This window comes from Conger conger, chromosome 1 (genome assembly GCF_963514075.1).
Source record: "Conger conger chromosome 1, fConCon1.1, whole genome shotgun sequence".
Taxonomy (NCBI): Eukaryota; Metazoa; Chordata; class Actinopteri; order Anguilliformes; family Congridae; genus Conger; species Conger conger.
In genome coordinates this window covers 51,439,875-51,452,381 of record NC_083760.1, presented here as the reverse complement: position 1 = coordinate 51,452,381, position 12,507 = coordinate 51,439,875, and the positions used below count along the sequence as shown (strand labels likewise).

The following is a 12,507-nucleotide window of genomic DNA, read 5'->3' as shown; positions in this document are numbered from 1 at the left end:
GTCAACTAGGCACAGTATTTTTTACAGAAAGGCCTCTAGCTCATTTGTCAAGTTGAGGGAGAGTGTCTCAGGGGGTTCCCTCATGCCTCCCCACACACTGTGCTAAAGATGTGCCTCTAAGGCCACAAGAACCCCCATCTGTCCTGGGACAAGAAAGACAATTCAAGGCACTGGTGTCTCATTAATCTCTCTCCTAATTAAACTATGTTTATCCCACATCAGCATCGGATCAAGAGGGGAATGACAGCTGGGAGAGCGAGTGGCACCTTTGTGCTTTTACATACTGTGGTTGGAGCACTGTCTGCACTAACTTCACGCTTAAACAAACTTCACAAACCATTCAAATAATCCTTTGAATTGCACACCATTCAAGGGGAATTCCAAACATTCATTATTAAAAGTAAGGACAGAGCAAATGGTCATTCCGTTCCTATGTTATTACAATCTATGAATATACTATGGGTGAGTCAAGGCAACACTATCTGTATCTGCACCTGTTCAACGAAGGAACCAAATTATCTGTATGTTTTTGGACAGAAACTGAGAAGTGGGCGTGGTTTTGTGACAGAAGTTGTGTAACAGTTTTCTGGCAGTTTACTGGCAGTCTAGCCTCATGCCCAGTATATTGCTCAGTTTTCAGTACACCAAACTTGTAATTCAACTCTGACACATCATTAAAAATGAAGTATAATCACAATAATTTCTTCCAAAAGCTGTATTTTACAAACAGCACAAACCTTAAAGCTCTACTTTATGAACCATGAGGATACAACTGTGTTTTCTAACAGTCCCTGCCTGGGCAAAAGCGCTAGCTTTAGCCATGCTGCAGGAGCTGTGGAAGCAGGCAGCTCTATCAACTGAATATACTGACTGCAACTATTTAATCTTCGGAGTCACTGCTAACAGTCAGGAAAAAGGAAACATTGGGCCGTTGGCAAACCAGCCAAGCAAGCCAAGTAACAATGACGACTAGTCTACCTCATATTTGCTCTCTCCCACAAAGTATGTGCTGGTTCAAGACGAGTGCATAAATAACTACATAACTAGACAGCAAAACACTACTGATTTTTCAGTTGTTCATCCCTGCCGATTTAATTTTATGATAGCATCAAACACTCGAAGATATATCAGTGTAACTAAGCTGGCAGTTTTGCACAGTATCTTTCTCCCTCTAGTTATTTGTGCGTGTCTCAGCCCCCGACTACAGTAGAATCTTAGAGATAGGGAGCCATTTTGAATGGGGGTTGTTCAGAACTATGAAACATTCATAACATTGATAGTTAAGTCACATTCTAATTTAAATTCTAATTGGCAAAATGTATTTAATGATTACCTGCATTACTCTAGTCTTAATTATGTTTCACTTGAAATCATGTTTTAGATTAATAAAAGACATAAAGGAGGCTACAGACAACCAAGCTGAAAGTGGCATACATCTTCCTGTGTTAAGTGCATCAAAACATGTTTTATAATGCACAAGAAATGACTGAATTATCATTTAATTGATGCCTCATTTACTTTAACAAAATTAAAGGTACAATTGGTAATTTTGGACTCCTAACTTGTCAATAGAGGAATTGCATCAACAAACACCCTCAAACCACAACATGCACAGTTTTGGAAAGTTGACAGTGACAAACCCGACAGAGCCTGCCGTCTTTTCGTAGTGTTCTCATAAGAAAATGTCCGCCAAAAAGATGATCTAATAAAATATTAAATTTTGTTTTGATAAAACAATAATACACTATATGTTTTGTCTATTTGAAGTTTTCACTTTAGCTAACCAACTACATTATGAGCAAGCAACTTATTTGGCTATGGAACTAGCTGGCTATATAACGAAGATATGATAGTGTACCACAAACGATGCAACTACAACTTACAGTTTGAGACAAATAAAGGTTTAGCTAAACACGCATGATTCAGCATGTAAAGAAATAAAAGGAACGTGTAGCTGCCCAAATTGCACTCCAGACAAGCAATCATTGAAACTCTGTATACTATCGCTTATTATCCAAGCAAAGAATACATATTTGGTTATAAAACGATACCAGTTCATTATCGGTAGTAACAAGGAAATGAGCAATTAGTTAGCTTGCCGAATTTACAAATATCCACCTGAGACACAACGCGTGTGCAACAATGCTCGCAACGCTCGCTACTATGTTCATACTGGACCAAAATTAATGTAGGCTCCGAGCAACAAGGGCCTCCACACTCTCCCTCCCTGCCTCTTCCTCTTTAGAGATACTATCTTCTAATTTGCTATTAATTTTAAGGTTTAAACCACAATATCGATATACACACAGCCTTACTATCTACCATTCCACTGAACTCATTTTATGGAAAGTACTGTTATACATTTAGTCAATTATACACCCAGAACACTGTGTACTTCCTTGGTTAATGCACACAGACAAGTAAAAACGGAACATATAAACAGAGGTGCACTACGCCTTATCTGTCCTTCAAATCACAAGGTTGTTTAAGATTTACTTGTCATGAATGACCACTTTGAATTTATTGCAACAATTTGAGATTTGAGGAAGTCAATGCCAAGGCATTTGGAAATGCTGTTGCTGATGATAACCTTTAAAATGAGTATGCTGCCTTTATAAATAAGGACAAAAGAACATGTTGCAAATCTTATTGTTAAAACAATCACTGCATACTAAATACATTTGTCATCAATTACAAATCAGAATGTCTCTACAGTGTAACTTCGAGACCCAATGACGGAGTTGTGTCATGTACTGTAATAATTAACTATTGTGTCACTACTTTCCACCGAGCAAAGACACAGTCCAACAGCCACTTGCAGATGTTATATTTAGTTCTGTGGTCGTTTGTCTCAATTATCGAATTCGTTTGGTAAGAATTGAGAGGTTTACTCTCAATTTTGCCATCTCTCAAGTAACACAACGGTGCCATGACGCAGAATTTCCACATAAAATACAGTTGATAGCAGATCATGATACATCTGAGCGAACGTTAAATTATTCGATAACACTTTAAACGTGCTCTACGTGCTCGTGTTACTGCCAGAAATGTGTCTGGAGGAGACGTGTCAGCTAGACGATTGAATAATCCTGCAGATGCTACATTTTCTGAATACCCTAGCAGAAACGTAATCACCGGGACACTCAACAACTGCATTTGGCGTAGAACATGGTCTAATGGTTAAAATTAAATAAACAGTTCACATGCATGAAGCGTATACACTTCAACTACTACCACCACTACGGTTCTTCATGAACACTATTCCGTTAGACGACTTCGCCAACTTGTCATATTAGCCAATATCCACATCAGCCGGCTTGACAAGAAAATACTGGTAGTCAACATGCAACTTGATGCAAGTATCGCTATTTAATAACAACGGTATCCAGTATCAACATGTAAACGTGGTGCACATGACAACTCTCAAAATGATTTTAAGTTGCAAAAGGCGTGGCTACGGTTATGGTAAACATCCACTCGGCAGAAACAGGATATTACTTCATTATTGTTATTAGATAACTGTGTCAAACCTGTTGCTTGTTCCATAGTAGTGTCTTCTTCAGCAGCTCCTACGTTGGAATCTTCGAAGTGGACTTTTTGCTCCGGAGCAGGCCAAATTCGACTCGAAACTGCGTCTCTGACAGAGCGCATGCTGTTCCCCGTGAATGACAGAATGTAGTCCATAGTTCCGCTTTAGTTTATCTATCACTGTAAACTAATCACGTCTGTAGCATTTACATATAATAAATCATTCTGAAAACGGAATTAATACAATACAATGTTACTTTAAAGTCGCGAGCAGTTGAGTGCAGCGAAATGCCACCACACAACTTGCACAAACAGGAACCGAGACAAACATAGGCAACTGCAGAACTTTTTTCCTGGTGGACAGAGAGTGTGCTGACGTGAATTGCTGTAAACTGCTATACTGACGAAACGCATAACGAGGTACTGCGTTTCGAATGCACTTAATGACAACTAATATAACTATAGCACAAGTATTTTGTTGGCAATAAAAATTGGAGTACACTACATCGTGGCCTCCGTGAAAACATACATTTTAAAACATAAAACGAGGCGCGTTTTATATATGTGCGTTTTGAATATATTTGGCCCAACACACGCACACAGGGAACAATAAACAAAATCAACCATCTAGAGTTTGCCAAACCTCATTGGAATTATGACTGGAAGAGAGTGATATGTTCAGATGAGACCAAAATTGAACGTTTTGGCCATACACACCATCAACATGTTTGGCAGTAATATAGGAATGCATACACCATACTGTCAAATAGAGGTAGGTCATGGATGTTTAAGATCAATGGCACAATTAATTCAACAAATTACCCAGGAAATGTTGGCAGAAAATCTGGTTGTCTCTGCTAGGAAGCTAAAATTGTCCAGCAGGACAATGACTCCAGACATATAGTACATCAAAATAAATATAGAAATTGTTAAGTGAATGCAACATCCATGTTCTGCAAAGGCCATCTCAGTCTCCAGACTAAAAACCCATCAAAAGAATGTGGTCTGAATTTAAGAGGGGGGTCTATAAGTTCAAACTCCAGGATATCAATGATTCCCTCAAAATATTTTCACAAACTGTAGGAAAAAGACTCACGGCTGTCATCTTTGCCAGGGATGTTTGCACAAATTATTTAACCAGGGGTGCCAATAATAGTGAAACCTGACTTTTGGGGAAATACATTTTTTATTCGAAAAATGTACGTTTTAAAAAAAATTCCATTTAATCACGTTGGAAAATAAAGCTTACATCAATAACTGGATAATTTACGCCCTGTGGGCTCACCACCTGCAGGGGTCGGCATCGGAGTCGGGTGCTTTGCCCAACGGGCAGTAGGCAAAGGCGGGGATCCGGGCGTGCTGATCCTCGGCGTCGCAGACTGGTTCTGGGGACGTGGAACGTCACCTCTCTGGTGGGGAAGGAACCGGAGCTAGTGCGGGAGGCGGAGCGGTACCAACTAGATATAGTTGGGCTCACCTCCACGCACAGTACTGGTTCCGGAACCAAACTCCTGGAGAGGGGCTGGACTCTGTTCTTTTCTGGAGTTGCTCAAGGTGAGAGGCGCCGGGCGGGTGTGGGGATACTCACAAGCCACCGGCTGAGCGCCACTGTGTTGGAGTTCCACCCGGGGAACGAGAGGGTCGCTTCTCTGCGACTACGTGTCGCTGGGGGGAAGGCTCTGACTGTCATTTGTGCGTATGCACCAAATGGCAGTTCAGAGTATCCGGCCTTCTTGGAGTCACTGGGTGGCATCCTGGAAAGGGTGCCATCCGGAGACTCCATAGTTCTGCTGGGCGACTTCAACGCTCACGTGGGCAATGACGGAGAAACCTGGAGGGGGGTGATTGGGAGGAACGGCCTGCCTGATCTGAACCCAAGCGGTGTTTTGTTATTGGACTTCTGTGCTGGCCATGGATTGTCGATAACAAACACCATGTTCGAGCATAGGGTAGCTCATAAGTGTACTTGGTACCAGAGCACCTTAGGCCAAAGATCGATGATCGACTTTGTGGTCGTATCATCAGACCTGCGGCCGTATGTCTTGGACACTCGGGTGAAGAGAGGAGCAGAGCTGTCAACTGATCACCACCTGGTGGTGAGTTGGATCAAGTGGCCGGGGAGGCTGCCTGACAGACCCGGTAAACCCAAACGTGTAGTGAGGGTGAACTGGGAACGTTTGGCGGAGGCCCCTGTTCGCGAGGTCTTCAACTCCCACCTCCGGAAGAACTTCTCACGCATCCCGGGGGAAGCTGGGGACATGGAGTCCGAGTGGGCCATGTTCAAAGCCTCCATTGCAGAGGCGGCAAGCAGGAGCTGTGGCCAGAAGGTCATCGGTGCCTGTCGGGGCGGCAACCCAAGAACCCGCTGGTGGACACCAGCGGTGAGGGAGGCCGTCAAGCTGAAGAAGGAGGCCTTTCGGGCTTGGCTGGCCCGGGGGTCCCCTGAAGCAGCAGACAGGTACCGGGTGGCCAGAAGGGCTGCAGCTTCGGCAGTCGCTGAAGCAAAAACCCGGGTATGGGAGGAGTTCGGGGAGGCTATGGAGAAGGACTTTCGGTTGGCCTCGAGGAAGTTCTGGCAAACCATCCGACGACTCAGAAAGGGAAAGCAGGGCTTGTCTCAGGCTGTTTTCAGCAGGGGAGGAGAACTGCTGACCCGGACTGGGGATATTGTCGGGCGGTGGAAAGAGCACTTCGAGGAGCTCCTGAACCCGAACAACACGTCCTCTGTGGAAGAGGCAGAGCCTGAAGACTCGGGGGAATCTGCACCTATATCCCTGGCGGAAGTTGCTGAGGTAGTCAAAAAGCTCCTCAGTGGCAAGTCGCCGGGTGTAGATGAGATTCGCCCTGAGATGCTGAAGGCTCTGGACATTGTTGGGCTGTCTTGGCTGACACGCCTCTTCAGTGTCGCGTGGAGATCGGGGACAGTACCTGTAGAGTGGCAGACCGGGGTGGTGGTCCCCATTTTCAAGAAGGGGGACCGGAGGGTGTGCTCCAATTACCGGGGTATCACACTCCTCAGCCTCCCTGGGAAAGCTTACTCTAGGGTACTGGAAAGGAGGCTCCGACCGACGGTCGAACCTCGGATTCAGGAGGAGCAATGTGGCTTCCGTCCTGGCCGTGGAACAGTGGACCAGCTCTTTACCTTGGCAGGGTTGCTGGCGGGGTCATGGGAGTTTGCCCATCCAGTCCACATGTGCTTTGTGGACTTGGAGAAGGCTTTCGACCGTGTCCCCCGGGGAACCCTGTGGGGTGTACTGCGGGAGTACGGGGTACCGGGGCCGTTGTTACGAGCCATCAGGTCCCTGTATAACCAAAGTGAGAGCTGTGTCCGCATTCTCGGCACAAAGTCAAGCACGTTTCCGGTGGGTGTTGGACTCCGCCAAGGTTGCCCCTTGTCACCAGTCCTGTTTGTGGTATTCATGGACAGGATCTCAAGGCGCAGCCGAGGTGAGGAGAGTGTCCGGTTTGGTGACCTCAGAATCGCATCTCTGCTTTTTGCGGATGATGTGGTTCTGCTGGCTTCATCGGACCGTGACCTTCAGCACGCACTGGAGCGGTTTGCAGCCGAGTGTGAAGCGGCCGGGATGAGAGTCAGCACCTCCAAGTCCGAGGCCATGGTTCTCTGCCGGAAAACGGTGGATTGCTCCCTCCGGGTTGGGAACGAGTCTTTGCCCCAAGTGAAGGAGTTCAAGTATCTCGGGGTCTTGTTCACGAGTGAGGGTAGAAGGGAGCGTGAGATCGACAGGCGGATCGGTGCAGCGTCAGCAGTAATGCGGGCGTTGCACCGGACCGTTGTGGTGAAGAAGGAGCTGAGCCGGAAGGCGAAGCTCTCGATTTACTGGTCGATCTACGTCCCAACCCTCACCTATGGTCACGAGCTTTGGGTAGTGACCGAAAGAACGAGATCGCGTATACAAGCGGCCGAAATGAGCTTCCTCCGTAGGGTGGCCGGGCTCAGCCTTAGAGATAGGGTGAGGAGCTCGGACATCCGGAGGGAGCTCGGAGTAGAGCCGCTGCTCCTTCGCATCGAAAGGAGCCAATTGAGGTGGTTCGGGCATCTCATCAGGATGCCTCCCGGGCGCCTCCCTTTGGAGGTTTTCCGGGCTCGTCCAACTGGGCGGAGACCCCGAGGGAGACCCAGAGCCCGCTGGAGAGATTATATATCTCTCCTGGCCAGGGAACGCCTCGGGATCCCCCAGGAGGAGCTAGAATGCGTTGCTGGGGAGAGGGATGCCTGGGATACCCGGCTTTGCCTACTGCCCCCGCGACCCGACTCCGGATAAGCGGGTGACGATGGATGGATGGATGGATGGATAATTTATTTAGTTTGCAGATACAATATATATTTTTCAAGGGTGCTAATAATTCTGGAGGACACAGTGTACAGCAAACTTTAAATGGAAAAGTAAATGGAGCATGAAACTCAAATTTTCAGGAATTTTATATCTGATAATTGTCTCAACACACTGAAAAAGAGAAACATCTAAGAGGTGCTGTGGTGCAACCTCCTGGAGTTGGCATGGAATGGCCCAAATGTCTGTTAAAAATGAACACATTCAGCAAAAATGGATTAATTAATGAATAAATCATTAATGAACTGGAAAGTAAAAATCTTGGCTGCCATAGTTTAAAGATAAAGCAAATATAAATATTCCAACAGGAAATAAAATCATTGAAAACAACTGAATAAAATGAACACATCTATTTCTGTTAATATTGTAGGCCCTGATAACTTAATGTATAATCACTTCCTGTTCCTAAAACAATTGTTTTGACAAAATGTTTTTCAGACAAACAATTTTTGTTGAAGAAAAAAAAAAAAAGGAATACATATTTATGTGATTCTGTGAGACATTATGTGAGGAGAACTTACGGGAACAGAATTCGGATCAAACAGTGAAGGGAAAAAAACATCAGTTTTAGTCAAAACATGGGAAAAATGTGCTGTGATTTTGCCAGGAAAAACAAACAAACAAACAAGACAAGGCCTCGGTGAACTTATGACCTGAAACTAGCCATGGTTCTTCAGCAAGGAAGCAATTGTGTCATATTTCTGCAAAATTCAACTAGCTGTTTTAGAGGATACAGAATTCCTCTGTGACCTTGAGGCATATAACAAGCTTCTGGGGGGGCAGGGGTTGTCCATGCTTAACTGCCTGCATTTGTTACTGGAACCATTTTAAAAAAAAATATGTTTCAGTATGTAATCAAATATAAGGTAAAATTGGTTCAAATGGAATTCAGCAATGTACAATGCGGTAGGCATTCTTTTTAAATATCAACCTCTTTCTCCTGTTAGAAGCGCAAGGTTTCTACAAGTGTCATTTCTAGGCTTTTTACATAATTTGCCAAAGGGAATATAATGTTATGCTTCAGCAGAATATACTGTAAAACCAAATCTATTTCCATAAACAATGCCTTCATCTTTCTAGAGAAACAGGTTTTCCTTTATCTTGTCACTTGTTCATTATAAATCTTTCCTGTCAGTGGACCCAATGTGGCTACACAGCAAACCCCTTCTGCATCCTGCACTTACCATAGCGGGAAAATCCAACCGTACAATGCACTTCCAACATCTATACACACGATCCTGTAGATTATTGTGACACATCACTGGATTTACTGCACTTCAAATTTCTGAGAGTGTTACCACAAAGTGAAGCTGACTAATAAGCTGAACTCTCAGCTGAAATGTGTTGATACTTTACCTATTAAGACCTGTGTTAATGCACACTTTTTACATGACATTACATTTACTGTACATTACATAACAGTTACATTACAATTAGTTGAATTTAAAAAAGCAAAGCAAATAGTAAACATGTTGTTCCCCACCCCCATGCATTGTTGCCACCTCTGATTTCTTTGGTGGGGGACAATTAGTGCCTAGTGGACCAGCGGCATTTGCGGTTGACGAATGCCATGTAGGAGATCGCAGAACCTAGAGAAGTCATCTTGCAGCTTGGGGATCCAATTGAGAAAAAAAATCTCATCTGTCTACTGTAGTAGTGTCATTGCTAAACCCATTACTGTCATTTAGCAAACGATCCTATCCAGAGTGACTTACAGTACATTGTAAGTCACTCTGAATATAGCTGCATTCGCTAATTGGCCTGATATGAGCAATATGAGACCCGATAATATTTACTGTAACTAGTTCCTGGCCTGCAACTTACTGTTGACACTTACTACAGTTAGCTTGCCAAGAAGTCAGCAATGTTTTACAAACAACAGCCAGCAGATATATGAAACTAGCTACAGTACATATGGGAAGCATGCCTTATCATTGTTAGTGTAATCAATACGTGATTCAATACAAAATAACCGTATATCAAGCCACTTGTGATAAACATTAGATTGCTCCCCATCTAACTTACAGCTATTCTAGAACTACCTGATAACCACAAGTTATCTAATCTTTATTGTGCAATCCCCTCACCTAACCACACCTCTGGACTGGAGATAGGCCAGGAGCAGTCAAGTCTCCTCAGCATTTGCATGTTATTTATGGTGTCTCTGGTTTATACCCCGCCTCACAGCAAGGAGGTCCTTGGTTCGAATCCCCGTCGGCCGGGGCCTCTCTGTGTGGAGTTTGCATGTTCTCCCCGTGTTTGCGTGGGTTTCCTCCGGGTACTCCGGTTTCCTCCCACAGTCCAAAGACATGCAGGTTAGGCTGATTGGAGAGTCTAAATTGCCCATAGGTATGAGTGTGTGAGTGAATGGTGTGTGTGCCCTGCGATGGACTGGCAACCTGTCCAGGGTGTATTCCTGCCTTTCGCCCAATGTATGCTGGGATAGGCTCCAGCCCCCCTGTGACCCTGTTCAGGATAAGCAGGTTAAGATAATGGATGGATGGATGGATGGATGGTTTATACCCAGATGGCTTCCAGTCTGCAGTACTGCTTAACTTTTATTTGCCTAGTTAAATTTTGTCCTACGGGCCGCACAAACTAATTAAATGCCAATTTGCTATTTCAATATGAATTAAGTCCAGTACATAGAAAGTGCCCCATCTGCTGGTGGAGTTCCTGTAATGCAAGCTGACATCTCCAGTCAATGGTTTTGGGGTGCTTTGGAAGAAAAGGGGTTAAGTTCAAATCTGTGTGCGATCATAGCCTCATTCTGTTAATGTTGCAATGGGCATGGCAGGCGACCATCCCTCAACTGGATGCCAGTGTATGCGAGCGCACACATGCAAAAACTCAAAGAAGTAATGGGTGGTCATCTCTTGGCTGAGGGCCCAACAGCGCAACAGAAGCGACTGCACAATGTAAATAATAAATAAGGTGCTGGGCAACACTTCCTAGTGGGAATAAAACATCTTTACCTTGACCTTGCGGCTTTGGCCTCGTGTGCACTTGGCGTGGATAGGGTGCTAATGCATTTTAAATGGCCATGAAGCAACAACAAGGTTGATTTTTCTGCTGTAACAGACTTGTACTGTACTGAAAAATCAGAACCCAGTGTGGTCACCAAACCATTCATCTAATTTCTGATATTAATTTAGACCTTTGTGTGTGGTACACGTTCAGACACCTTCCCAAACCACCAACAACTGACCGAAGAGGTCTCTCTCCCAACTGTCTCCTCAATAAGTCTAACAGTAATTAAGCATCAGCTTAATTTGAACAGCAGTATGAAACATTTGGTTCACTTCGGGGACATTAAATAAAATTAATCTTGTAAAGTAGGAACGATTAAAGTCTGGATTTGTATTCAGTGTTCAGGCTGTAGTTTCTTTAATTTTGATGCATCAATCTCCATCTCTCAAAGTTATAACTTAACAAAATTATGCTAAATTAGACAGGCTAATAACTTCAGGGCACAGATACACATTATTACCTGCTGCTATACAGGCTATAAAGAGAACACTTACTGAGCTGATGTAACCTTTACTAGCTTGGTACAGAATACTATGTATAATAAAGTAACATAACAACAGGTAATTTACATTATTATCTTTCCTCATTAAAGAAGGCCATTACTAAATTATAATGTTAAATCAATATCAATATTAATTATTTTCTAAATCATATCCCAGAAACAAATCTGGTTTATTACAGACCTGGGTTGAAATAGTATTTGTTTTATATTCAAATACTTTTCTGCAAATACTTTCAAATACTTAATTTTTTTTACTAAGCTTGCCTGGTGTATTGGAACAAATGAGATGTACCCGGAAAAATACTTGAATTCAAACAAATACTATTTGAACCCAGGTCTGATTTATTCTTTTGGCAGATTTTCAACAAGGAGCCCACCTTGAAGGAGGTTCAGGAGATTGTCAGATCTGCCAGAACCAGCTCAGCTCCTGGCCCAAGTGGAGTGCCTTACATGGTCTACAAGAGGTGTCCTAGGCTCTTGCATCGACTATGGAGGATCCTCAAGGTGATCTGGAGGAGGGGGAAGGTAGCCCAGCAGTGGAGATTCGCTGAGGGTGTGTGGATTCCAAAGGAGGAGAACTCAAGCAACATCGAGCAGTTCAGGACCATCTCACTCCTCAGTGTTGAAGGCAAGGTATTCTTCAGTATCGTTGCCCGACGCCTGACTGAGTACCTCCTGAAGAACTCCTACATCGACACCTCAGTGCAGAAGGGGGGAATCCCAAAGGTGCCAGGGTGCATCGAGCACACAGGGGTTGTCACACAGCTGATCAGAGAGGCGCGGGAAGGCAGAGGAGACCCGGCTGTTCTCTGGCTGGACCTCGCCAACGCCTATGGTTCCATACCCCACAAGTTGGTGGAAACAGCGCTGGACCGGCATCATGTTCCTGGCAAGACCAGGGACCTCATTCTGGACTATTACAACTGCTTCAGTCTGAGAGTCACCTCTGGAACAACAACATCTGCATGGCATAGGCTAGAGAAGGGTATCATCACTGGGTGCACCATTTCAGTGATCCTGTTCGCCTTGGCCATGAACATGCTGGTCAAGTCAGCTGAAGTGGAGTGCAGAGGCCCCCTGACCAAGTCTGGTGTC

General features: G+C 44.4%; 1 protein-coding gene across 3 annotated transcripts in view; it reads right to left on the bottom strand.

Moving 5' to 3' along the window:
* oxr1a (oxidation resistance 1a) overlaps nt 1–12,507 on the bottom strand; it is a 188,591-nt gene that overhangs the window by 68,237 nt on the left and 107,847 nt on the right. The window contains exon 1 of one of the 3 annotated variants that reach the window (XM_061234924.1): nt 3,531–3,875. The exons of the other annotated variants lie outside the window; for them this stretch is intronic. Within the exon in view, the coding sequence (XP_061090908.1) occupies nt 3,531–3,684 (154 nt within the window). The 5' untranslated portion in view covers nt 3,685–3,875. Of the gene's footprint in view, nt 1–3,530; nt 3,876–12,507 lie in introns of those variants that run through there. 3 annotated transcript variants of the gene reach the window in all.